At 50.9% G+C, this 26,430-nt stretch overlaps 2 protein-coding genes across 4 annotated transcripts in view; one reads left to right on the forward strand and one right to left on the reverse strand.

The window, feature by feature from the left end:
• Window positions 1-17,526, reverse strand: part of IFT172 (intraflagellar transport 172) — a 38,154-nt gene extending 20,628 nt beyond the window's left edge. For 2 of the 3 annotated variants that reach the window (XR_007778457.1, XR_003945702.2), the window contains exons 1-20: window positions 17,407-17,460; window positions 17,094-17,237; window positions 16,890-17,002; window positions 16,366-16,405; window positions 13,784-13,849; window positions 13,331-13,410; window positions 12,089-12,176; window positions 11,054-11,268; window positions 10,836-10,959; window positions 9,680-9,775; window positions 8,912-9,073; window positions 6,979-7,032; window positions 6,347-6,450; window positions 5,637-5,722; window positions 5,030-5,142; window positions 2,634-2,801; window positions 2,173-2,309; window positions 1,258-1,365; window positions 654-738; window positions 236-328 (exon numbers count right to left, since the gene is read on the reverse strand). Coding sequence is in view for 1 of the 3 variants with exons in the window: in XM_030235910.2 (XP_030091770.1) it covers window positions 236-328; window positions 654-738; window positions 1,258-1,365; window positions 2,173-2,309; window positions 2,634-2,801; window positions 5,030-5,142; window positions 5,637-5,722; window positions 6,347-6,450; window positions 6,979-7,032; window positions 8,912-9,073; window positions 9,680-9,775; window positions 10,836-10,959; window positions 11,054-11,268; window positions 12,089-12,176; window positions 13,331-13,410; window positions 13,784-13,849; window positions 16,366-16,405; window positions 16,890-17,002; window positions 17,094-17,237; window positions 17,407-17,445 (2,115 nt within the window). In the remaining 2 variants the exon portion in view is untranslated. Of the gene's footprint in view, window positions 1-235; window positions 329-653; window positions 739-1,257; window positions 1,366-2,172; window positions 2,310-2,633; window positions 2,802-5,029; window positions 5,143-5,636; window positions 5,723-6,346; window positions 6,451-6,978; window positions 7,033-8,911; window positions 9,074-9,679; window positions 9,776-10,835; window positions 10,960-11,053; window positions 11,269-12,088; window positions 12,177-13,330; window positions 13,411-13,783; window positions 13,850-16,365; window positions 16,406-16,889; window positions 17,003-17,093; window positions 17,238-17,406 lie in introns of all 3 variants that reach the window. The other variant, XM_030235910.2, reaches the window with a different exon arrangement.
• Window positions 17,527-17,620: 94 nt separating this feature from the next.
• LOC103824588 (low density lipoprotein receptor adapter protein 1-like) lies at window positions 17,621-24,687 on the forward strand. The gene is made up of 8 exons (XM_030235830.2): window positions 17,621-17,753; window positions 19,326-19,468; window positions 19,977-20,089; window positions 21,002-21,116; window positions 21,498-21,570; window positions 21,938-22,050; window positions 22,954-23,006; window positions 24,092-24,687. The coding sequence occupies exons 1-8, from the start codon at window positions 17,669-17,671 to the stop codon at window positions 24,423-24,425; spliced, it is 1,029 nt and encodes a 342-aa protein (XP_030091690.1). The 5' UTR covers window positions 17,621-17,668; the 3' UTR covers window positions 24,426-24,687.
• The last annotated feature ends 1,743 nt before the right edge of the window (window positions 24,688-26,430 follow it).

Genomic DNA, 26,430 nt, shown 5'->3' on the forward strand with positions numbered 1-26,430 from the left:
AAAACACTTGGAAAAGTATACTGTCTCCATTACTTGGATATACATCCTCCCTCACACTCTTCCTACACCTCAGGGTAATTTCACACCTCAGAACAAGGAATATCTTTTCTACTTCATGGAGAAAATTCTTCTGCTAGGAACAAGCAACATCTTCCTTTCCCCTTACAGCAGAGGGCACACACCTCCCCACCCAGAATTAAACAGAACCTTTTCCTCTCCTTGTTCCTTTACTCACTTGTTCCAGAAAGATCATCTCTGCCAGCTTGTAGTTCTTGTCCAGCATGGCCAAGCGGGCCCGCACCAGGTAATGGTCTGTGCCATCCCCACCCTGCAGACAACAGCAGCAAGCTCAGTTTGCTGAGGGAAAGAACAGGCTCTAGAACGGAACATGGAGGGCACTGCAGGTGCAGGCTGGGTCACTACAGAAACAAAAGACAATTGAGAATCACAGCAGTGACAAGCCAGGACAGTATAAAATGGCCAGCCTTTAGAGGGACCTGGCAGCTGTGGACAGAAGACAATGTCAGCAGTTTTTACATGAAGAGATACTGCTCTGGAGCACGACACTGGTGAGCAAGGACATAGAAGACAATGTGCATGCAAGTGTTTACAGGGAAACTGCTGCTCTGCAGAGCAGGAAAAGTTTCACTTACATGCTCCTGGGCTGCCTGGTCAGCAATGACATTGGTTTCATGCAGAAATCGAGCCTTTGCCATGTTTCCCAGAGCTGCAAAGCACCTGGAAAATGCAAAGCAGTTAGCCAATACCCAGGTTTTGTTGCCCACTTTTGATCCAAGATAAGAAAATCAGAAACCAGGCAGCAGACTCAGCTCATCAATGGGAGATGTGGGGTGGCCCTACTTCAAGAGAAGGATTTTGCCAAGAGCTATGTTCAGATGTGCCCTCTAGCCCTGCTCCATGGGAGCATCCAGGAACACGACCAAGGCTCATGTTTCACCTCCCCAGGCTTCAGCAATGCCTCAAGCTTGTTGATGCCTGTTAGCTCTCTGAGTCCTTGCTATACACAGCTTTGGGCTAACATCAACAAAAATTTATGCTACAGACAGAGGTGTTCCCACCCCTGGTTCTGGCATTACCAGCTGGGATGAAAAGGCAAAGCCATGGCCTGGCACAGAGAACAGGTAAGTCTCCAATGCAGGGAATACTCCAGACCATACACAGAGCCACATCTTCAGCTGGACCCTGGTTTCTGGGATTCAGCAAAGAGCATGTTGAAGCCATGAAGGTGTGATGTACCTCTCTGCAATGTGCAGCTGTCTTGCTTCCAAAGCCAGTCTGCTCAGGGTCTTCCACATGGCTTCAGTCTCTGTGGACATTTCCAGCGTCTCCAAAAATGCAGCAGCCCTTGAGACAGAGAGATTTGCAGACTTTCAGTGACAGAAGAGCTCTCTGAAGAAAATCCCAGACTGAGACAGGAGCTTCCTAACCAGAGTGGCACTGAAACCAAAGCCAACTGGGTGTGTCCAGCTCTGAAGAGGACAATGTAACACAGAGCCTGACAGAGCAGGGGGAAATTCAGACATCTAGGTTATTCCTACCTGGGCTAAGATACTTAGAGGCAGAAGGCTGTATCAGTGTGGGACAAATCTAAAATGTTCTGTCTGATACAAGTCCCTACTGAGAAAGTCTCTGAAGACACAACAGTGCTATGAACACGTGAAGTTTTTTCCCCTTGGTCACTTTTAAAAGCCCTCTAAGAGTGTCCCCAGGCAGCTGCCATGAGCACTTCAGACAGTCAATTTTCACTCTGCACAGCTCCTAGGTGTTTCCATGATACTGCTACCACCCCTGGCAGGGCAGCAGTAAAAGCACCCAAGCACCATTTCACATCTGGCTGCTCTGGAGACTCTTATTCACTGAAATTAATTGACAGCTACCTTCAGCAAAGCCCTGTTGGTGTCTGTGGGACCAGACTGGCCAGTCTCTCCCTGAGTTAGAAACCACAAAGCTGCAAGGAGGCTAAAGCTGAAAAATCTCTCCTGAAGGACTCTGATGTTCATTATAGCCAGACCTGGCACCCAACATCATGCTGAGAGTCTCAAGTTCAACTCTGATAAGCTGTGCTGCTGCTGTTCATGGGTCACTGATTCCCAGGTGTCTGGCACATGACATGAGCTACCTCCCATCCCCACTGGCACATCCAGCACTTACCTGTGATAATCCCCATCATCAATGGCAGTTCCAAACTCTATGAGGCCTTCATCCAGGGTGTAGGGCACAGTGTTCACCCCTTCAGATACTATCACTTCAGTCTTTCCATCGTTCCTTTCCAAGCCTATAATATCCCCCTAGAAAGAGTACCAGCTGTCAATACTCCCCTGCTCATCTCAAGTGTGTGGGGTTTCAGGGGTGTGAGGGCAGCACTGCAACAGCTCTGCCAGTCATGGCTCTTCTGAATGGGCTTGCACTGAGCACTGAGCCATGAAGCAGCTCCTTGCTCCATCTTCTGCCAGAAATATCTGCCACAAAGCTGACAAATGAGCTTGTATTTTGTCCATAAGAAACTAACAGTTCCCTTCTTTCTCCCATCTGCCATACCACCCTTGCTACCCCCACACATGTGAGGAAGAAGAAGAAACTGCAGGAGGCAATCAAAGTCTGCAGAGTTTTACCTTCAGAGGAAACATGGTGACTCGCTCTGGAGCATCAATGTTGTACCAAATGCAGAGGCTGTTCCTGCTCTGAGCAACCACCACATCACTGCCTGGGACCCACTGCACGTAGGAGCAATAGTTCAGAATGCTGGTCTTGGTGTTGCTCTCAATGTCATAGAGCTGCAGCTGCAGAGGGAAGGGAGAACAGGCTCAGCTGGGCTTCTGGCTGGGCTGCTAGCTCACCACAGGAACAGATGAGAGATGAGCAGGCATCTTGGAAACAGATATCACCCATCAGGACTTTTCCAGAGACACACAGGCTAAAATCTTATACTTATTTACACACTCCTATAAGACCTTGTCAAACCCTTGCAGCATTTCAAGCTCTTGCCTCCCTCTGAGCTTGGCACAGACATACATAAATCAGAATGTGCCCCTCTCAGCTGCAGAACTGGAACAGGAAAATGGGCTCTGAAGTCCTTCATGGAAACAAACTAAGGGACCAAGAAGGGCTTTCCTCTGCAATTCTGGGCTGACCTCTCCATCCTCAGCACAGTCCTGTTGCAATGACTACTACCAATAGGGTGAGAGGTCAGCTGTTTGTGGAACACACTGCCCCAAACCAAACACAATAGTTTGGAAGGTGTAACCTGACATATGGCATAACTTTGCTATATATATGACATCTTGTGACTGAAAAGTCCCAGACTGTCTCTACTCCTTGTCCTCACCTAGATAAGATGAGAAAAAGAGAGAACAGTGCTAGTCTCATGAGATGCCTACCAAAAGAGAACAAGAATGTCACTGTTTCAGTCTGTATCAAAAAGGCAGGAGAAATCATAGAACCCAGAATGGTTTGGGTTGGAAGGAACCTTAAAAATTATCTTGTTCCAACCCCCTGCCATAGTCAGGGACACCTTCCACTAGACCAGGGTGCACCAAGTCCTGTCCAGCCTGGCCTTGAACACTACCAGGGATGAGGCAGCCACAGCTTCCCTGGACAACCTGTGCCAAGGCCCCTCACAGGGGAGAATTTCTCCCCAGTATCCCATCTAACCCTGCCCTCTAGCAGTGGGAAGTCATTCCTCCCTATCCTCTCACTCCAGGCTCTTGTCCAAAGCCCCTCTCCAGCTCCTTTGGAGGCCCTATAGGCACTGGAAGGGGCTCTAAGTTCTCCCTGGAGCCTTCTCTTCTCCAGGATGAACAATCCAAATTCTTTCAGCCTTTCCTCTTCCTAGAAGAGGTGTTCCAGGCCTCTGACCATCTCTGTGGCCTCCTCTGGACTTGCTCCAGCAGCTCCATGTCCATCCTGAGCTGGGACCCTATATCTGGAAGCAGCAGATGGGGGTCTCCCCCAAACAGGGCAGAGGAACAGAGCCCACCCTCCCCTGCTGCCCTCACTGTGGAATTGGTTCAGGACACAACTTATGCTTGGCCTTGTTACATCTCATGAGATTCCCATGGGCACAGCAGGGGAGCTGGTCCAGGTTCCTCTGGATAGCCCTGTGCTTCAGGTGTGCCATTCCACCCTCAGCTTGCTGAGGGTGTACTCAACCCCTTCATATGTATCAAAACGAGGATATAAAATAGTACTGGCCCATACAGACCTCTGAGGGGCACTGCTTGTCACTGACATCCACCAGGACTCTGAGCTGTCACCACTTCCCTCTGAATGCAAATGTTCACCCAATTCCTTATCCAGCAGACAGCCCACCATCAAATCTATCTCTCTGCAGTTTAGAGAGAAGAATGTTGTGGGGGACTCTGTGAAAGGCTTTACAGACATCTAGATAAATGACATCCATGGCCCTTCCCTTGCTCACTGATGGAGTCTCTCCATCAGAGATGGCCACTGGGTTGGTCAGGCAGGACTCACTGTTGGTGAAGCCATGCTGGCTGTCCTGAATGACCTGCCCTGCTTGTGCTGAATCCCTATCCCTTTCCCATTCCCCATCTGCCTTAGCACTGCTTCTAGGGGGATCTGTTCCATGATCTTCCAAGCCCCAGAGGTGAAGCTACCAGGTCGGTAGTTCCCAGGGTCCTCCATCCTACTCCTTTTAAAGATGGGTACAATGTTCTCCTTTTTCCAGTCACTGGGGCTTCACCTGACTGACATGACTTTTGAATACCACTGACATAAGTACTGAGGAAGAACCTATGACTTTCACTGTCAGGTGTGATGAGCTGAAGCAAGACGTCCAGTAACTAAGTTCAGCATTAGCTATGACTCAAGAATGCAACACTGCCAGCTCATGCAATCTGGACATGGTCAATCTTCCCCAAAGGAGCAGTAAGCAAAAAATCAGGAGAGTTTCAGATGTGCTTCTCACCTGCCTCCCTCCATTCAGGCATATCTGTCTCTACCTCTCCCCACACACACCATCCTGCCACATGGCCTGAGGTGCCTGCCTCACCCTCATCTTCTTGTCCCTGAAGAGCAGCTTGTGGCCTGTTTCATTGAGCTCCAGCCAATCGATCTTGCTGTCATGACTGATTGTGCCAGTGTTGTAGCCACCAACAAGGTCCACTTGGGAAGGAAAGAAAGGAAACAGTATCAGTACCTGATGTACCTCAAAGTGTTCAACGCCCACAGCTGTGCCAGGAAATCAGATGCCTGGGACCTATTTAGGGCAAGATTCTCAGCAAAGACACTGACATGGACACCAAAAAGCAGTGACATTTTATTTTGATGCCTTCTCAGCAGCAGCAGCTCTCTCCCACTGTCTGTGAGCATGCACAACTCATGGGCAGTGCAGGCAACACAGAGTCTGGGTCCAGGACACAGTCCCAGCCACCCCTGGCTGTGTCCATGACAGGCAGCATCCTGTCCAAAGCAGGACAGCCTGGTTTCCAGTGGACTGCTGCTAGGCAGAGGGAATGCAAAGAGGAACTTCAAGAATCTGCTGCTTGGTACAGGGAATGCACAGAGGACCTTCAGGGATGTGCTGCCTGGCACAAAAATTGAAAAGGAATAAGGAAGGCTGACAAAATACAGTGAAGGGGAAGGAGGGTCACACTCACCTGTTGCTATAGTCTTGATGTCTATCAGGTAAGCCAGCCTCTTGTTCTCATCCACACCTCGCTGCTGTCTCTCATTGATACGGACACTGTGATTTGAAGGGAATGACTATTATCCAAAATTCACTACTCCAAAAATTCACATTTGAATCACAGGGTCCCTCCCTGACTTCCGTGCAGTTTCCCTGAGCACATGGAGCCTCTGGCAGTTCTCTGACCTGTGACACTTGCCCAGTAGCTATAGCTGCCTCAAGTGAGGAGAAAGCTTTCTGATCCATGGCTTCCCCCCGAAGCTGCCCCTCTGGTTTGGGGGTCCCCAAGAACACTTGGGTATATTGCTCTGAGCAGTCCATGATCATCCCTTCTCCTGAATCAGAACATGAGATATAGAATTCTGGAGGGACAGAGGAGGTCCTGCTGGCAACTGAGTCCCTAAAGATGCTGTACCAGCACCAGCTGGATGCAGAGTTGCCTGAGAACATTCACAGGAGGTTCAGCAACAGCCAAGGCAGGCTGCACCAAGATCAGAGGAAAAGAGGCTCTTGTGCTTCTAAAACCTGACAGCCTGTAACATGGCAACTAAACCCATCAGTGGTCCCTGTGAGAAGAGTGTGTCTGGGGGCTGCATGCTACAGTGTGGGACACCTCCAGTGTTATATAGCTGATCTCTACTAACTGCCTCTGCTGGTTACACAGGCAGATGTAACCATTACCTGACCAGATGAGGGTTCACAAACTCTGTGCGGACAGACCCCAGAATGTCATTGCTTCCATATTCCACTAGTGTCAGCTCTCCAGCATTAAAAATCATGCAGACCTGACGGTGAGAGGGGAATACACTTTCAGAGTAAAGTTATAGAAACACTCACACCTACCAGTGAAAGGTAAAGGAATGAAGTCTGATGCACACAAATCTAAATTTAAATACTCTGGGATTACTAAGGAGCTGTTCTTGTCTTTTTGTTGAGACTGACAGCTTTTTATCAAGGCTGGAGATTTTAATCCTGGGCTTATCAGTCCTGCAGGAGTCAAGCTCTCCCCACGACAGCTGTATTCTGTACCTCTTAACATCCTCTCTGGCCACTGATCTTTTATTGCTTCTCTCTCCTTCAGGGTTTTGACTTATACAACTTATACAACAGTCCACACACTGAGTTTATTCTGGAGCTGGCATGTGGAAAAGGCAAGTACAGGGAAGAAGCAGATTGGGACCTGCATGAAGAGGCTAAACCTAGGAAACTGCTAAGAAACAGGGTTTTCCAGAAATGCAGGTGACACTTTTCTTGCTGATGCACACACAGTCTACACACCATTCAGGGGGAGCATTCTGTCCCATTCTACTTACGCTCTCATTGTCAAAGAAGAACTTCTCATTCCCCCCAGATCCTTGCCAGGCCACCTACAAAGCAATGGCATGGGGTGAGGCTGACAGTTCCACCAGCACCAGTCTGCAGATGATGGGGTCCCCTGTCCAGCTTTTGGCTCCCATAACAGACAGCATGACTTACACTGCACAATGGATCATACCATCACTTCAGCTGCTAACATTGTTTCTCAGTCATTCCCAGCTTGCAAATTCCACCTGTTCCTCTCCTTTCTTTAGACTCAGCTTCAGACTCCAGCTTTCTTTGTATAGTACATTACTGCCTTCTGAACAAGAGGCCTTTATGGGACCAAGGTACTCCCTCTATCCTATCCTATCCTATCCTATCCTATCCTATCCTATCCTATCCTATCCTATCCTATCCTATCCTATCCTATCCTATCCTATCCTATCCTATCCTATCCTATCCTATCCTATCCTATCCTATCCTATCCTGTCCTGTCCTGTCCTGTCCTGTCCTGTCCTGTCCTGTCCTGTCCTGTCCTGTCCTGTCCTGTCCTGTCCTGTCCTGTCCTGTCCTGTCCTGTCCTGTCCTTCACAGGCCTTCTCCACCTTCCCCAGACCAGCTTTATTACAAAATGCACCCAAACAGCTCCTTTGCCTCTGTTAATCATAGCCACAGAATCACTGCTACCACTTGTGGGAGCAGAATCTCCTCATCACATTTAGCTGAAAGCCCTTTTTTTAGGGTCATTTCAGCAATGGCTGATCAGCACGGTGCCAGTGGGGGAACAACTGATTGGAAATTTGTGTAGAGCACTGGATAATACAATAACTGCTGTGGTAACAACAGACAAGTGACCAGAGGAGCAGAAAACTGAAAGCCAAGGCTACAGCAGTCCTCTTCCCTCACAGAGTGCAAGCTCCAACTTACTGCTTCAAAGGAACTCCACAGAGACAGCAAGAGAGCAAATGGACATCTCTCTTGCTCTTTCTGAGAAGTGAGTATAGCTATGCAATCAAAAGAAAAACTCAGTGCAGTAAGATGTAGAGAAAGCTGGGAGCTTCATTCTGGCCACATTCTCAGTTATATTACCAAATATCAGCATTCTCCAGCACAAACCTCCAGTCAGAGCTCCTACTCCAAGAGAGATTAATTAGCTCACCATCAGTCTGATTAAAGGCATGTGACAACTTGGTGAACAAAGCAAATATGTCCTTGAAGCCTATTTAATGCTTTTATTAGACATAAAAGCATTATGCCCACATTCCCCAGTCTCAGCACTCAGTGCACTGTGAGGCTCAGGGGATGGACAATTTTGTGTCAACTGTCTGGTACCAGAAATGGCACTGGCATAAGCTGTGGGATGCACCATGAATTGTTTTCTGATGATTTTTTATTTTGTTTCTTTTAAACACACTAAGATTTGTACGTTCACATGTGGAATGTATATATGTAAAACATCCAGATTTGGGCCCCCATGTATAAGAAAGACTGATAAACTGGAGCAAGTTCAGCACACTGCCATCAAGATGGTTGGGAGTGAAGCACTTACACTCTGAAGAGAGGCTGAAGGAATTTGGCTTCTTCAGCCTGGAGAAGGGAAGGCTTAGGAAACCTCTAATACAGTGATGCCAGGCTTTTTTAGGCAGATGCAGAGTGCAAGGATGAAAAATGATCATAAAACAGCATTCAAAATACCAAGATGACTTAGAAAAATGCTTTCCTCCGTGAGTACAGTAAAGCATTGGAATAGAGGACTAAAAAATTGTGGGACCTGAGCAACAACATCTGAATTTAATATTGACTTTCCTTTGGGCAGTAAGTTTGATAAGAGACCTCCCAAGGCCCCTTCCAACCTGAACTGTTGTATGATTCTTTGAAAAGAGGGATTGATCCCATACAGAAATCATATCCTGTGACACTCCAGAAACGCCACCGATTTTCCAGTACCTCACTGAGCTTGTTGGAGCTGACATCGCCCAGCAGTAACGTGTCTGAGGTATGGGCCACCAGGTACCTGTCCTTCCCTAAGATCTTCACCTCATCAATCTCATAACCATACTGGGATTTCAACACAACTCGGCTTCCTGTGGAGAGGTTCTTCACAATGACCTAGTGAAAGTGAGGAAAAGCAATATGAGGCCATGCACAGAGGAACAGCACAGACTTCTTGCCCCATGGAAGATTAGGGAACAGATGATACTAGGATATTTAGATATCCCCATCATTTCCCTCTCTTCTTTTAAAAACCTTACCATTCCTTTTGCATAGGATGACACCTGTAGTAGACATGTGGGATTCTTACTTTTGCCATTTACAAGTTACTAGCCTAACTGGAGACCTACTCAGGCCCCCAGGGATAAGCCTCCTTTGAAGAGTCCTGTACTTTCTCCCCTGACTGCACAGCGTGCCCAGACTGCCAGCTCACCCTTACTGTCACATTCTGAACAAGGTCAATTTGGCTGAAATGAAATCTTTAGAAGTCTGCACTTGACATGGAGGTACCTCACAAAAATTCACAAGGCAGGAAATTAACTCCATGGTCTCTTATGCTATCCGATTCCCACCCAGTCTTAGCCCTGTCCCAGGCATATCCCCTACGCCTTTCTCAACAAGTTGGTATGAACAAACCATAGGTGTACAACTTCAAACATGCCTAGTTCAAGCAAACATCCCATTTTCACCAGGAATTCCATGCCTCAATAGATACTCTCTTACCTGGCTTGGTCCCACATATGTAATTTCAAATTTATTTTTGTAAATGGTTTTGCGAAGGCAGCAGTCAAACTGTTCAACTCCTCCACACAGCGTACCCTGGGGACAAAAACACACGTGCTCAGTGAACTCTGTTAAGGAGAGAGATTCCAGACCCTGCTTACATGAAGAGGATCAGAGGTCAGGCACAAACACACCGGTCCCAGCTGTTCTGGAGAACAAGGTTCAAGCACCCACATGCAGGAGGACCAGCCCTATTTTGGCTTTCTTTAGACAACAGAAAGGTTGAGCCATTCTCAGAAAAATGAAGATTACCAAATGCTGGCATGAATCTGGGATGGGAGGAGGTGGGGTTAAAAACCACCTTTATCGTCATCTTTGCCATTATTCTTCAGTTTCCCACTTCTGCATCTCCCAGCCTCCCAGCCTTCCTTCCAGAAGAATCCTTCACCTTCATTTCTTTCTTTATAACATCCCCCTTCTTTCCACTGATCTCCTATCCCTTAGTCCCTTCCCCTTCTCTGAAAATATTTGTTCATATGTTCAATAATTCTTGGTCTGAAAATATTTCAAGGATTCTTGATTGTTTAACACAAAACCATAAAAAAACTAAAGAAAAGTCATAAATAACATAATTCATAACTAATTTAAGTGTTTGAAGTTAGTCAACTTACTACAGAAAATATGCAGAAAGATGAATTTAAAGAGATTTAAAGAATAATCTAATTTAGAGAAAGGCAGATTAAAGCTTGATGGTTAAAGGTTGAAGAAAGAGAAGGCTGAACTGAAAACACAACACAGAAACACAGAATATGATTATCAGGTCAGTTTGTATACAGCTTCTCATGAATGCCCAGAGGAAAGAATGCTCCTGAGACTGCTCTGGAGAAGCTATGCTGACCTCATCATGCTTCTGACAAAAGAGAAGGGCTGCTGCAACCAGAGAGCCATCACACCAGCATCCAGAAGGTTCTGCAGCTCCACACTGGCACACCTGACTGCAGCAGGTCCCTAGCACAAGGTCCTGGCCTCAGAGCCTGCCCTGCACCCCTGGGTGAGGTGTGATCAGACCAGGATGACCATGTTCAAAGCTTCCATACACAAACATCCCCCTGGTGGGACACTTGAGGGCTCAGGCCTCCTGACTGATGACACCAACCGCACAGATCCGCGAGCCATCCCTCTTCCAGGCCAAAGCTGTGATGGTGTACAGGTGAGCTATTTCTTTGGGCTTGCCTTCCTCCCAGGCACTGCGTCGGGGGCTCCAGTTCAGAACCCGTAACCTGTGAGAGAGGAGATAAGAGAGACATTAAAAACCGTGTATGGCTGCCAAAGGAAGGACTACAAAGAGGAGAATTCTCCGTCAGGTAGCGGTACCTGTCATAGCTGCCAAGGACAATGGACTGGCCACTGGGACTGGTGGCTGCTGTGGTGAATTCCTTCTCTGACGAGTCCCGGCTGTAGTCAAAGGTTTGAATCACACTGCCCTCCTTCCCGTAAGCGACAATCTTCTTGTCACAGCCTGCAGCCACAATGCTGCTGGAAGCCCAGGCCAGGGCGTAAGGAGGACAGGGATGCACTGCCAACTTACCCTGCAACAGACAAGAACACCCTGAACATGTGAATGGCCCCAACTCCCAGCTGGCCTCTGTGCTCAGCTATCCCAGAATGGGACCTTCTGCAAAGCCCAGTTCATGGGGGCAGCTTTGCCTGCCTGCCTAGTCTGTAGGAAGACAAACCAGAACGGAGAGATTTATCAACTATTACTTTCATTAACTGTGTGAGAAGAATTCTAATGCCAGTAAGAAGACTGATACCATTAACCAGACTGAGACTGAACTCCCAACACAGCAGAGTATAGATGGATCTTCATGATATGGCAGAGAGCAGCCATGCTCAAACTGCCTCAGCTGGAGACAAAAGATCTGAGAACAGCATCCCCTTCGCCACAGCCTGAAGCACAGAGAGACTCCTGGCACAGAGGAGCGGGAGGCTCAGGAGAAATGCTGGGTGTCCAAGGACAAAATTTGAGCCTGAGATTCAACATTAACTGTGGTAATTTCACCCGACTAAGTGTGGGGACAATAGTAGCCACTCCATGGAACCCTACCTCTTCAAGCATCATTCTCCTGGACACTTGAACATCAGATCTTTCCAGACACCTGAACACCCCTATGCCTCATACACAAAAACATGAATTCCCCCCTTACCACTGCCCTCAGTGTATTCCAACGCATCTAATCATTGTTCTGCCTCCATCAATGCTTCCCAAAACCTTTGCTAGCAAGCACAGCCTGCAGCTCCTCTCCAGACTTCCCCTCTCTCTGCAGCCTGATCCCTTTCCAGAGCTCTGGAGCTGGGAAGCAGGCTGTGCAAATAGGAATTTTGCTCACTGAGAAGGATCTTTGGTACCTGTGATTCACCTGAGCCCTCATCATCAAAGAAGAAGCGCACTATGGTTCCATCTGCATGGCCAGACAGGATTCCTCTCCCCGACACACTGCAGAAAAACACAGACAGGATGATGCAATGTTACAGGAAGACTTGCACCTTCATACTCATATCCCTGCCCAGAGCAGCCATTCCCAGGGTCATGGTTGATGTTCCTCATCAAAGGAACATTCCTCAAAGACAAGACAAATATTGAGAACTTGTGCCAGTGTCTGTAAACGGAAAGCAGACAAAAGAACCCAGAGTGGAAAAGAAAGTGACCAGTTAAGTGTCTTCATAATGCAAAATCACAATAAAAAACTTTCTGTATTACTAAAACCCAGAAGCTGAATAATGACTCTGCTCACAAGTGCTTACAGCAATGTGCATCAAACTGCTCTTGCACTGGAACTGTTACAGAAGTGAGACTGGGTATTATGATACTGGGAATCCCTAAACAAAATACAATGTAGGCAAAAAAACACCTGGGCAAAAACTCCAGGCCTAAGTCCATTTTTATAGCATTAATGTCTTCTGCTTCTGGACACAAGCAGGGAGAAGAGAGCAAAGAAAAAGAAACAGGCTGAAAACCATATACCCAGAGAAATACTTTTTAATGATGATTAGAAGATTCAAGAATAGAATACAAATTCTATGGACACTGTAGCAATCCAGCAATCATGTACCTGTCACCAGAATGACAGCATTTAGTGAAAATTCGACTCCTAGGATCATGACATATCTCAATTTTTTGGTAAAGAATACTACAGTAGTTGAAATGAAATCTTATTAATGAAAGTCATTTAAAATTGCGCTTTATGGTTATTTTCCTGATTACAGCCTTGTCAAAGGTTTTATCTGGCAGAATGATGTTACTTTTTTAGCCCTTAAACATGATTAATGTTAGTTATTACTTAGATGAAGCTGACAAATGTAATCCTTACAAAGTCACAGATTCAAATACATCAAAGAACATAAGTAAACTCGTGGAGACTTTCATCCTCAACTGTGTTTAAAGAACAGCCAGACTGCCTGTGTGGCATAGACAGGTACCAGATTTTAGGAAGGAATTCCTTCTGGATAGCACAGAATATTATTATCTTGACAACAACGTGACAGCAGAAGAACACTGGCAAGCTCCCACACTGGTCCCTGTTACTCCAAGCCAGCAGCAGGCGTGAGACTGAGCCAAAGCAGGGCAGGCCAAAGCAATGCCATACTCACTTGGAAGTTAGTGAGACCACATAGGAATCTGTCCCATAGATGGTGGAAGACTTGTTGTTCTTTGTATTCGCTAAACGAACCTGATAAAGAGAAAATGATCAGTGCTGCTTTCATCCGTAGAATGTGGATCTCCCCCAGGGTAAGTAACATTCCTTGTTCACTATCAGGGAAAGAAACCACAGGAAGCTCATTGACTCCCAGTATGTTATACAAGTGGAAAAGTTGGAGTCACATTTCCACATTTCTAGAAAAGTTTGGAGAAAGATGCAAAAGATCCAGTAGAACCTCCAGGGACTAACTGTGAACCAGAAAATTCAAGTCCACAGTGTAACCCTCTGCTGCTGTTACTGTGCCACAACCCAGTGATGGCTCCTACCCCTCAGCCCAGCCACTGGCAGACCCTGGCAGACCCCGCAAGGGAAGGAAAGTCACACAAATAACAAGTTTCTCTACCTTTCCTTCAGCAAGACCAAAGACAATGATATTCTCTGCTGGCCACAATAAGCAGGTCACAGCACTCTGCAAAGGAGGAAGCAAAAAGAGAGGTAAGAGCTCCACCCTACCCAACTTCCTGCCCCACTGCCACCTAAAATAGTTCATGAACAGACACTATTCAGGCAGGAGGGATGGGGCATTTGGACAGGCCTTACAGTAGCTGAAGATACTGGACAAACCTTACTTCATGCTGAAGCTTAAACTAGATAAAAGTGAGCTGGGGCAAAGTAATTGAGGACAGGACTATGGGAGGGCAAAAAAGTTATAGGGATGTGTTCAGTTTGGAGCTCTTTTGTGAGTATTACTGAGCATTGCTTGGCTTGCCGCATGCTATTGGTAAATGTATAAAATCATGGCTGTTTTAAAAGATTTTTTGCAACAAGTATAAAATATAAAAATAATTTCACTGTGACAACTTCTGTAATAGATATGAAAATACTTGTCCATTGGATCTTTATTTAATGAATAAGAAATAGTGTTTATTTTTTCATTGACGAATAAGATGGTTATTAGATGCTACCAGAAACAGGCTCATTAAATCCAAACCAAAGGCATTCTCAAAATCTGAGGTGGAGTCAGAATGAATAAAGCTGACCACAAAACCCAACTGTAAGAGAGGGCCAAGAAAGTTTAGGAAAGCCCTTTGCATCTACCCTCCAGAACTTCAGTCAGTAAGAAGGCTGGTGTTTGGCACTGTGCCACCAGCACCAGCCTCACTGGCTCTCTGTCCCATTTTAAGCATGTGGGACTGCTTAAGATACATATCAGCTTTTATTCATTCCTCATTTATTTATCTTATTTTCCATCCCTGCTCTGATCATTCATATCAGCAAACATAGCTACAATCAGACAACAAAATGTCTCAAGGTAACCAAACTGTTCATAATTTAAATGACCAAGACCCATTTTGACTACCTCTGTTCCCCAGTAATTTGTGTGTTTCCCTCACTATCTGTCAGACTTATTTTCCACTCTAACACAACAAAACCTTGGGAATAAGCCTCACACAGTGGTGATGTGCTCACTGTTTGTCCTCCTGGCCCTCAGCAGGAGGCCTGGCTTGCCAGTGTGAGCACACACTGGGATCACTGTGTGTGTGAGAGGGCCCAGTGGCAGGAGAAGGCTCAACAAATGATCTCTCATATAGACTGAACGTTTCAAAAATTGCAAATAATAGTATTTAGTTACAGGAGAAAAGCCAGACACAGTGGTAAAAACCCCAGACATACAGCACCAGAAAAAAATGAAGGATTTAATATGTTACAAATGATAGAAAAGGCATGGGGAAATGAGAAATAAGACAAAAAAAAATCCTGAATTTCTACATTAAAAATACAAAATCCTGTACATGTGCCATGCACAGCATCTGAGCTTGCGAGAGGCCAGCAGGCCCCCACTGGGCTGGCAGCTGGAGGGGCAGGCAGCAAGCAGTACACAAGGAAAGAGCTCTGCAGGGAGGCCAAATGTGCCCACACCTGGGATAGCCACCCTGTTCAGGAAAGGGACAAACGGACACCAAGCCCCTGTTGCTCTCTTTTCCTCATGACACTCAATTCTCATAACCACTCAGTGCAGCAGCTCAACTGCAGACAAAACAGAGGCTGACCAGCAGCTTTCCTGTCACAGAGTTCCCTGTGCTCCCTTCAGCTGTCAGAGCAGCCAGAGTGGCAGGCCATGACCCAACCCTGAGATGAAAGCTTTCAGCCCAGAGGCTGAGGCTACCCTCCACCTGTGAGACAGCTTGAGAAAGCTTGGCACAGACTTCAGCAACTCCATCAGGAGCAGCTCTGTCTATGTCCTCTGGGGCTTTGGACATGAAGGATGATTCCTCCTATCCTGCAGAGAACTTTCTTGGTGACTCAGAGACTATGGGGTGATGGCACTTGCCTGGAAAGCCTGGGACAGCTGCTGGACTTTTGCCTCTGAAGGTAGAAATAGTCAGTGGACTGCATTTTCTCACTGTGATGGCTTTCTGTGCAAGGAATTCATAACACCTTTGCCTTTTCCAGACAGATCTCAGGGCAAGCCTTGGCAAACACCTACTGGGCAGACTGCTCTCTGACACAGGCAGGCTGAGCCAGAGCAGCAGAACACAGAGGTAGCCAAGGAGCAAACCTGACAGAAATCACGAACCTGAGGCAATTAAGCATGTGGAAATTGCACAGTTTGAATTCTGCACGCTTTACATTTTGTTTAATAAGGCATCTTGGAGTTTAGAGCTGCAAACCTGTGAAAAATAGGGCTCTGAGTGTTGCATACTTTTCCCTTTCAACTCCCTTAAAACACTGACACCTAAAGTAGTCCCTAAAGTTTTGTAACTGACTGCATTGATCATTCAACAATTTACTCGATTGTACCCAGGCATTAGGACACCTCTGGAGCTTGATGAGCAATATGTGCCTCAGAATTTAGAGACTCTCTTTGGATCTTTAAAGGTCAAGTACAGTTTGGCCAAGTACACCTGTATGAGCAGAGAGACCTTTCATTCTTTTCCTACATATGCTGGAGAAAATGAAGTCAAACAGAAGCTTGGGTCTCACCGTTTGGATGAACTTGTTGCATATCACCTTCTTGTCACCCCTGCAGAAAAATATCAACAAAAATTACTATCAGCAACCCTACACATTCTGATCACCCTACTGTTTATATGCAGTTTGGTTTGATATTACCAAACACAGTCCATTGAAGTCTTGTGGGCTATCACAAGTCTATCACAACTTTAGGCAAAAAACCAAAAAGACCCCTAGAGTCTCTGAGCTTCCAAACTCCTGGTGAACTGCTTTTCTGTGTACCGTCAGCACAACTCCTGCCAGCAAATGAGGCTGCAGTGGGGCAGGTGCGTGCCATCACTGCCCAGCTGTGACACAAGATAGTAACACAGGCTCCAGCTAGCTGCATGCCCTCTGTAAGGGCCCTGCCCAGGAAACCTTACCTGCTGCTCCCCACGGACACCTGTGTGGCACCCTGCGGGCCAGCTGATGGGCACTGCAGCGTGTGCCAGGGTGAGGATCAGGCTATGGGAGCCCATGGCAGGGTGGAATGCTGGACCTCACCGCACACTCACCACTCCTCGCCGATCCTGTACACGTAGACAACGTTGTCTGTCTGTCCGATGGCCAGTTTAGTGGAGTCCGGGGAGAAGGCCATGCCTTTGACAGCGTAGCTCTTCCTGCCGTACTGCGGAGAGGGTCGGTGTGACCGTGGGAAGGCAGGCCGGCTTCCCCTGCGCTGCCCGGCCCATGCCCAGCCCGGGCCCGGCCCCGCTCACCTTGGCGTCCGCCGGTTTGGTGGAGAACTTGTCGCGCCGCTCGCCCTGCTCGTCGTAGAGCAGCACCACGCGCTCCGCGGTGCACACGGCGAAGCGGGCACTGCTGGCGGACCAGGCCATGCAGGTCACCCGCGCCGTCCCGTCCTGCGGGCACACACGGCTCAGCAGCTGAGCACACACGGCTCAGCGGTCACACTACAGCCTCAGCGTCGCCGCTACGCGTCCCAGACCGGTCAGGGCCGCTCTCCCCGACCCGGTCTGGCCCGGCCCGCTCCCCCGCAGCCCGACCCTCCCCAGCCCGGCCCGGTCCGACCTGCGGGGCCAGCAGGGTCCGCACGTGCCGCAGCTGCATCGCGCCCTCCGCCGGGCCCGGGCCCGGGATGGTCCCCCGGGGCCGGGGTGGTCCCACGGGCCCGCTCCGCCGCCGCCGCCGCCGAACCCGCCTCGCTCCGCCCCCGCTGCCGTGGCAACCCCGCCGCCTCCGCCGCGCTGACGCGAGCGCGTCGAGCCCGCGGGGACCGACCCCCCGCACACCGGCAGGAATAGGCTCGGCTCGGCTCGATCCCGGCTCCGCTATGGAGGCGCTGCGGGCGGCGGGGCGCGCCGTGCTGCGGAGCCCGCGCCTCGCCCGGCACGGTCTGGGTCTCCGTCGGCGGCGCAGTGAGTGCGGACGGGCGCGGGGTCGGGGCCGGGCATCGCTCCGGGCGGGGAGCCCGAAGCTCGGCGCAGTCGGGCTGGGAGTACGGCCCCTGCCCATGCAGGGCAGTCTGAGGGGCCCGGAGAGCTGGGGGGGCGGAGCGGCCGTAGGGGTAGTCGGGTTAGAGGAGGCGGGGGGTCGGGCCGCAGGGGCCGGGCACTGCCGGCCGGGGCACCGTATCGCTTTAGCTCCTCGCCGAGCCCTCCCTGCCCCGCTCCCCGGGCTGTCGCCTCCTGCCCCACTTGTGAATCGAGGCCGCCCGCGCCACACCAGCCGTGCCAGGCGCTGGAACACGCGGGACTGCACCGGCGACCTACGCGGGCCTCGGGCCCCTTGGGCTGCCACGCCTGGACCTCTGCAAGTGTGCCAGGCCGGCCCCTGCTGTCTGCGGCCTGGCAGGATCCGAGACCGACTCCTGGACACATCTCTGGAAGCGTTCCAGGCTAGGCTGGACGGGACTTGGAGCAACCTGGTCTAGTGGAAGGTGTAGGAGTGAAACTGGATGTAGGAGGGAAACTGGATGAGCTTTAAGGTCCTTTCCCACCCAAACTGCTCCATGAGTCCATGACTCTGCAGGTACCCTGTGGCACAGGAGGGCCGTGTTTGGCTGTTCTCAGTCAGCTGCCGAAGGTTTTGCTGGAGCACCAGCACTTGCCCTGGCAGCCCTGGTATACATGGACTGTCCCCAGAGTTTGGAGTGGCACAGGGTTCTTCTGACCGGGGTGGAGCTCACTGGTGCCTGCATGGCACCAGGCAGCCTCCCTGATAGTTGTCACTTGTGGAAGAGTATGCTGTGCAAATAAGGTCTCCTGATTTCCCTGTGGGTTCAGATTATTCTAATTATGAGTTGGACCCTTCTGCAAGTGTGCCAGTAATGCTCAGGGAGCAAATCCCAGGGAAGAGGTGAAAATAACCCTGAAAAGTATTAGCTTAATGTGAACAGTACATACCTTGGCAATTCCCATCTCTTTCTTAACAAAGCATCTGTGGTGCAGTCGCCTCCCAGTCATTCCAGCTGGGACCACAATTGCTGATGAAGCTGCCCCTGCCCTGGCACCCTGCAGCTGCAGGTGAGATGCCAAGGAGTTTGGCTTTGCTTACACTGGGCCAGTCTGAGAATTTTGAGCTCAGCGTGGCAGTGAATGCTGCTGCTCTTCAGGTGTGCCAGCAGCTCAGGTGGCTGAGATGAATGCACTACAGAGAACATTTTGTTTGTAATGAAACAGATGAGACCCAGGAACGTAAGGCTTTGCAGACAGTAGTGAGGGCTGCAACATTCTCAGCCCTGTGCAGATATGCAGGAGGTGTCTGTCAGTGCTGACAGAGCCTGGACTTCCAGAGGACTTTAGAGGACTAAAGGTTCAAGGGTGAACTGCCCACTCCTGTTCCTCTTATGAGAGTGTCACAGAGCCAGGAGAGTGTCCTGCTGGGAGCAGGAAGCAACACTGCTGCTGGGAGCCATGGTTGGGGTGGCTCTGGCAGGACTTGCTGTGGGGCTGCTGGCACATGGCTTCTAAGGGCTTTTGTCTTTGCAGAACTTCCTGAGAGCTGGGCCGATATGCAGGAGCCACTGCTTGAAGGGATGTGCTTCACCCTCAAGTATCTGGGCATGACACTGGTAGAAAAACCAAAAGGAGAAGACATGGCTGCTGCTGCCATCCGCAGGATCGTGGCCACGGTGAGACCCAGTCCTGGGGCCCTGCTGTGTGGGGTCAGAGCCCAGCCCCTGCACAGGGAAGTGTCTGTGCCCTAGCCCTGAATTCCAGTGAGGAACTGTGCCCTTCCCAAGAAGAGGGTGGCATGCAGGAGGCTACTGGTGTCTGCCTGTGTGCTGTGGGGAAGCTGTCTTCCTGCAGGACAGCCCCAGCCACCTGCTCCCACACCTGAACCTGGCTGGGAGCAGAGCTGTGCCTGCCACAGCACAGAGAGAAGGGTGAAGTACTGGGAGAAGTGGGGTCTGTCCCTCCCTGTGTGTGTGGCAGCAGAGTGAACAGATTTGAAGAGTGTTCTGTGCAGGGCATGCCTGATTGCCAGACTCTGCTGTCCCATCCCTACATCAGGAGCCTTTGCAGCAAGTATCCAAGCAAGTGATACTGTACAGAGTCTGTGGGGCTCCTTCCAGCAAGGGGGTGAGGTGAAGACCCTTGCCAGGTTTGCAGAGATTGCTGGTGTTTTTCCACTGCCAGGCACGGGTTGGAGCTCGCAAGTTTCAGAAGGTGATTCTGACAGTATCTCCAAGGGGCATCTCACTGCAGGATGCAGACACGAAGGAGATGGTGGAGAACATCTCCATCTACAGGTGGGCATGTCATGAGTATGGGCTGGGTGTTCTCCAGCAGCCAGCTGAAGACTGATGGGAATTTAAGCAGCCAGGGAGGGCTGGGCCTTCTGTCAGCAGTACCTTCAAGCTTAGGTCTTTCCTTGGCTCCCTGAGGCCTGTGCCCTCTCTCTGCTGTGCTCCCAGCACTGCCTGAGGCTGAGTGTAGGCAGGGTCCTGGGTGGTCTTGAGTTCATCAGCCCATCCATCATTTTCCTGTGCCCTGCCTCTCTATTCTGGCATTCAGCAGGATTTTGAGGCTTGTGATTGGAGAACCCCACAGGTAGGACAGTACTGCATATCTGCCTCCACTGCCATGGGACTGCCCTTCTGGCTGCAGCTTATTGGGCAGGCTAAAGGCAGTTGCTGTGAGAACTTATGTTGATTTCTCCTGCTACCACTTGTCCTTTGGCGGGGTTGGGTGTCTGTGGGTGCTGGGTGTGAGGAGCAGTAAGTGTGCAGTCTGGTGGCTAGATGGGAAGCAGAGACAGGACATCTCTTTGCTGCAAAATACAGGTCTCAGCGCCAGAGCTGATGTGCCAGGTCAGACCGTCCCTCTGCCTGGCCTCCAGCTGTGTCCTTGGAGGCAATCACCCACCCTTCTGTGCTCCTCTTGTCCCAGTGCTTGAATTCACACACTGGGTTGAGCTGGCCATCAGAAAACTACAGGGCACTCTGGGATGGCACAGGAAGGAGTCCCTGCGGATGCAGTGATCTCTTACCTGCTGCAGGTACCAGGCAGCCTCTGGCCCTTGCTGGGGGTTTGGGCTGCCTGGTCAGCTCGGTCAGGTGAAAGCCTCAGGTTGTCAGCAGTGCTTGCTGATGTGCTGGGAGTGCAGCAGAAGTGCCATGCCAGGGTCCCAGATTGTCCTGACAGCTCGTCTCTGCCCACAGGATCTCCTACTGCACAACAGACAAGCTGCAGAACAAGGTCTTTGCTTATGTTGCCCAGAGCCAGGAGAGCGGGGCACTGGAGTGCCATGCCTTCCTCTCACCCAAGAAGAAGATTGTAAGCACTTACCTTCTGCTCTTGGCTCCATGAGGTATGGGTGGGAGCAAGGGCCTGCTTTCTTCCCCTTCAGCAAGAGAAGACCGTTACCTGTGTGAGCCTCAGCTGGATTTGGAGCCTGGGATTAGGTGTGCTCATGTGCTGCACAGGCAGGGAGTGAGCAAAGGGGGCTTTTCTGTCCCAGCTCCTGAGGGTCTGCTTTTGGGGGTGGCTGGCCCCCAGGGGAGACAGACACAGAACTGAGCTCTGGCCTTCCATCTGTATGTTCTGCAGAGAAAGGCAGCAAGGGTTGCTGGGGGGTCTCGGATTTCATGGCAGTGGGGTTATCCTGCATTGAGAGCCCAGGTGGAAGCAGGCATTCCCTCTCTTTCACATACACAGGCCCAGGCTGTGACTCTGACTGTGGCCCAGGCCTTTCAGATGGCACTGGATCTCTGGGAAGCAACACATGCAGGTAGGGGGAATTTCTCAGATGTATCCCACTGCATAGCTCTGGAATCAGTGTCTCTCTGGTGACACACCAAGCAGGGAGAATGTTGTCCCTATGTTGTGTTCTCTGCTGCTCTCCCATCTTCTGCTCCCCCATCTGGGCTGGGAGGTGTAGCTGCTCTCTATGCTGAACTGCTCTTCATTGCCTGGGCTGTAGCCCAGCTCAGGGCTGGTGGTACCTGACCTGAGCAGTGACCCCTCACCTTTGTTTGCACCCTCCTGCCAGCACAGCAGAGATTCCTTGTTCCTCACCCACAGTCTTGCCTATACATTCCCAGCTGGGCTTTCTGCAGGTTGCAGGCACTAACTCTGCTGCTTTTGCTCTGTGCCAGGCTCTAGGCAGGATCAGCCCCTTCACCCTTCATGTGTCTTGGAGAGCAGTGAGGCCAGCAGACCCTGTGAGCCAGTCCCCGCAGGGAGCACTCCCTTCACACACCACTTTGGGGTACAGTATGTGCAAGTCAGGCTCATGCCGAGGGCTGTCTGGAATTAGGGCAGGGACAGAGTGGCCCCTCTGCAGCTCCCTGCTCCTGCCCTCCCAGAGCCCTACTGATACCTGCACAGCCCCCATGGCGCGTGGCAGCCTGATGCGAGGTGCACTGTGATGTGTGGCTCACACAATAGGTGCAGTTCCTTGGTGTCTGGGGTCCAGGAGCTCTGCTGTCAGGCCCAGTGCTGCTGCAGCCTCAGCCCTACTCTGCTGGCCCTGTCACACAGGGACCTGGGATCTGGGCTGCACACCTGGTTTCATAGCTGGAGTGAGAGCTGCCTCTGAAGGAGGACCCTTGGATCATCATCCTGCCAGCCTGGGCTAAGGCTCAGCCCAGCCCATCTGCACTGCCCCTCATGCATGGCCACAGCACTTGGAGCATTGTCATACTGTTCTCACTATGTCCCTGTCTGGGAACTTCTGGATGCTTGGTCCTCATGCTTCCAGTGTAAGTCCAGCCTGGCAGTGCTTGGGGTTGTACCTGTGTGCAGCCTGCTCCTGGTAGTGTCTGCCTGCCTCTCCAGCCCACCCACCACAGTCCCTGGGCAGAAGTGCACTGTGTCAGCAGCTCTGTCAGCATGGTCCATGCTCACAGCTTGTGTTTGGGGCTTGGCACCTGGAGGGGATGTGGGACAAGCTATGGTCTGTCTGTCCTTGTTTGCCCAAGCCCAGAAGGTTCTGGCAACCCAGCACTCCAGTCTTTCCCCCACTGCTTGTGGGAGACCTTTGTACTGTGCCTGGGTAGTGACTGTCTTGTGAAGGGGCTGGACAGGGTCTGAGCAGCCCAGCCTTGCTCCTGGCAGAGACCTGCCCATGTAATGAGATGTCATGGTATGTTTTTGTTTGTTTGCTTGCCAGGAGGAGGAGGAGGAGGAGGAGGAAGATGATAATGTCGGTGAAGCCTTGTCTGGGTAGGTGGTGAACTGCTGCTGGTATTCAGGGATCTCTCTGATGAAGCCTGTCTTGTCTCCCTCTCTGTGCCCTGTGCAAGGGGAGCTGCTTGGGCTGTGGACATGGTGGGATCATGGAGGAGAGCTGCATGGAACCAAGGGGGAAGCTTCCTGGTATTTCTCTGCTTCTATCTGCTGAGAGCTCAAGTGAACAGAGGGTTGAGTGGTGGAGGAACAGACCATGCAGTCCAGCTTTTGGGCTACAGATGCTGACCCCCAGGATGCAGCCAGAGATGTTTCTTACTCTGTTTCTGCCAGTCTTTGCTGAGGCCAGCCTGTCCAGGCATGCCTCTCACATGGGACTCAGTTGTCCCTCTTCTCCCACTGATTTCCCTGGGGGCTGGGCCAGGATGGAGGCCTGGTCATGTTGACTTCTACATGTACTGGGGCTGTGGGCTGAGCTTGATGGTGTGTGTCCTGTGATGGGAAGGAGCTGATGGAACAGTCCAGCAGCAGATGATTAACCTGCAGGTCTGCAGATGTTCCATTGTGACTGTTCTCCATGTACATGGCAGTGGGCACCCAGCTGTGTCTGACAAGTCTGAGCTTGGCTTGAGCTGGTGTCACCTGGGAGCCAGTGTGTACACAGGCTAGAGCTGTATGTGTAGCCCAATGAAACACCACCCCTTTGGACATGGAGCTCCTGGTGGGAAGGAGATATGGCTTTGCAATCTTGGGACAGGCTGGCCTGCAAGGAGAGTTTGGTAGCAAGGGGGCTTAGGGCCTTCTGCACCCCCAGTGCTTGCTGCTGCTGTGCCATTCCTGCCATGCCAGGGTCATGAGCATGCCGTGTCTCTCAGGAGGCCATGCTTCGGGTATGATGGATGCTGTGTTCTCTTCCAAAGCAGCATGGAGGAGCTGGGGAGGGCACTCCACAGTGCAGCAGGTAAGTTTCTTCAGTGCTGCACTGGCTTATCCCCCAGCATGTCCTCTGTAAGGCAAGGGGAGGCTGATGCTCACCTGGGAACATCTGCTTCCCTTGCAGGTGTGCTGGGCTCCCAGCTGTACACCTTATGGTTCGTGTCTTCCTTTCTCTCCCTTTTCAGAATTAATACCTCTTGTGCCCCCATCGAGCTCTCCTACAGCACAGCTACTGTGCTACCGCCTGGGGCCGCCCCCGGACAGCTGGGCCGTGCTGGGAGGGGCTGGAGACTCCCCCTGCACTGGCACCAGGACTGCTGGATCAAGTTCTCCCCTGGGCTAAGCCAAATCTCTGCAACAACGGACCAGCCACTCAGGATTCACCCTGTGCCTGCACCTGGGCCAGCCAGTGCCTGCTGCTGCCCTGGCACCGCCCGGTTGGCACGGGGGCTGCTGGCACTGCTGCCATGGAGTGCACAGGCTGCAGCACCTGCTCCTTGTCCTGTGCTGCCTGCATGAACCGCCTCGAGCTGCAGCTGCTCCCAGCTGGGGCGGGGGACCTGTGCTCCTCGCTCTGCTCACTGCCAGGCCATGCAGGCCCCCCTGCCTGCTCTGAGCCTGCCTGATACAGGCAGTGTACACCCTCAGGGAGCAACAGCTCTTGGCCTGGAGCAGTGCGTGATGAAGGCCTTTCCCCTGCAGTTCAGCCCCACACCCTCTCACAAGTGAAATGACCTGGTTTTTAAAGGAAAGCTCTGCCTTTAGAGAGAAATAAACTGAGTTTTTTACTATTGTCATTTGGGTTTGAGTGCTGGATGGGCACTATGCATAAGCATGCAGGGTACTGTGTCTCCTGCACTGCCTGTGGTGAGGGTTGCTGTGCCTCAAGCTCACGGAGCCTGGAACTCCCACATCTTCCTTGGCTGTGAGCCCTGAGGGAGCAGTTCCTCCTTGTACTGCGGGCTGCCAGGGCCCAGGGTGCCTTTGTGACTTGGGAAGAGCACGTTCAGGCTGTGCTGCACTGGTGTCTTGAGCACCTGTGAATGTCACCTGCACTGGTAGGAGTTGATGCTGACCATGCTGAGGTCAGGGCAGACACAAGCCCTGGTGTGCCAGTTGCTCTGAAATGTCTCTGCCCTGTTGCACCCCAGCTGTGCTCTACAGAGGCAAGCCACGCACTTGGTTTTCTTCCCAGATGGAGCAGGGGAGGCTGCAGCATGTCTGGTTTCTTTGGCAAGTGACAGCTTGCAGCTGTGTTCTGGCCAAGCCCCTCACTGCTGGGTTCCCGTCACATCTCTGCACAGCTGCCCTTCTCAGGATGGTGGCACGGAGAGCCCAGCTCAGCCCAGCTGAGCACCGATGGCTGGCTGCAGCTGGGGTGGCAGGGCCAGTCTCTCAGCAAGTGCCATAGGCACTGGGAAGGCTTGGGGTGCCATGGATCACTCAGGAGCTGTGCATGGTTTTTTCACTTGAGGTTTTGCATACTGAATGTGGTTTCATGCCTCTTCTCCCTCAGCTGGAAGTACAGGGCAACATGTAACTTGTTAAGGTGAGCAGGTCATTGTCAGGCCCTCAGCTTCCAGCACTCCTCTCTGCACTTCCCTGCCCTCCTGCACAGCCATAGTCTAAGAAGAAGTGGTGACTTGCGGTTTGGTTTGGGGTGTTTTTTTTTGTTTTTCTTTTTTTTTTTTTTTTTTCGGGGTTTTTTTGGGGTTTTTTTTTCAGAGGGAAAGAGATTTTTCCTCAACAACATACCCCAATTTTACATTTAATGTAATTTAATTTGTGTTCCTTTTTTAATTTGGTCAAAACCTCTGCATTTTGACCTTTTTTTTGTGACTACCCTAGTTCCTCACCTCTGCTACACAGTCTGATCCTTTGTAATTCTTTGTGTGTGCCTCTGGCCTGGCTAAAAAAATCTCATGCTAAGCAGGCATGTCTGCTATGACTTTCCAAGACAGAACTTCTAAACATTTTCCAGGGCACTAGAACATTCTTAAAACTCTTGTATTTCCCTGACATCCCTAGTTTTTCTAATGTATCTCCCTAAAAAGAGCTAGCAGGCAAAACAAGGTGTTTGTGTCTCTGGAGCTGTGGCCATGCGCCCTGCAGCTCAGGTCACAGCCCAGCAGCAGCTGCATCCCACGGCCATGGTGCTGTTGCTCCTCAGGTACCCCTCTCCTCACCCAAGCAGGGAGCAGCCCTGGCCCCTCTGGCCAGCAGCCTTTCAGGGTCAGACCCTGTCCCCCTTCTCGGTCCTGCTGCTGGGATGTGTCTGCTCTTTGCAGAGAAGCAGCCACGATGTCACCCCCAGTGGGACAGCCTGCAGCTGCTCCAGCAGTACCACAGGGCCCAGCCTGCAGCAGCAGCAGCTCTCCCTTGAGGGCCAGGGTGGTGCGAGGTGACCATGGAGGACCTCCAGCTCTTGCACAGCATGCAGGAGCAGATTTCCTATGGGCCAGGACATGTGCATTCAAGAACTTGTACAGGTATGCATGCATGGACACACACAGAGACCTGAAGC

Source organism: Serinus canaria, chromosome 10, assembly GCF_022539315.1.
Source record: "Serinus canaria isolate serCan28SL12 chromosome 10, serCan2020, whole genome shotgun sequence".
NCBI lineage: Eukaryota > Metazoa > Chordata > Aves > Passeriformes > Fringillidae > Serinus > Serinus canaria.

What these genes read in the sequence shown, in the direction of transcription:
- LOC103824588 (XM_030235830.2), top strand. Translation starts at nt 17,669, where the DNA reads ATGGAGGCGCTGCGGGCGGCGGGGCGCGCCGTGCTGCGGAGCCCGCGC. An exon ending in GGGTCTCCGTCGGCGGCGCA is followed by an intron (nt 17,754 to 19,325) that starts GTGAGTGCGGAC and finishes TTGTCTTTGCAG; the next exon opens with AACTTCCTGAGAGCTGGGCC. An exon ending in CTGGGAAGCAACACATGCAG is followed by an intron (nt 21,571 to 21,937) that starts GTAGGGGGAATT and finishes GCTCTGTGCCAG; the next exon opens with GCTCTAGGCAGGATCAGCCC.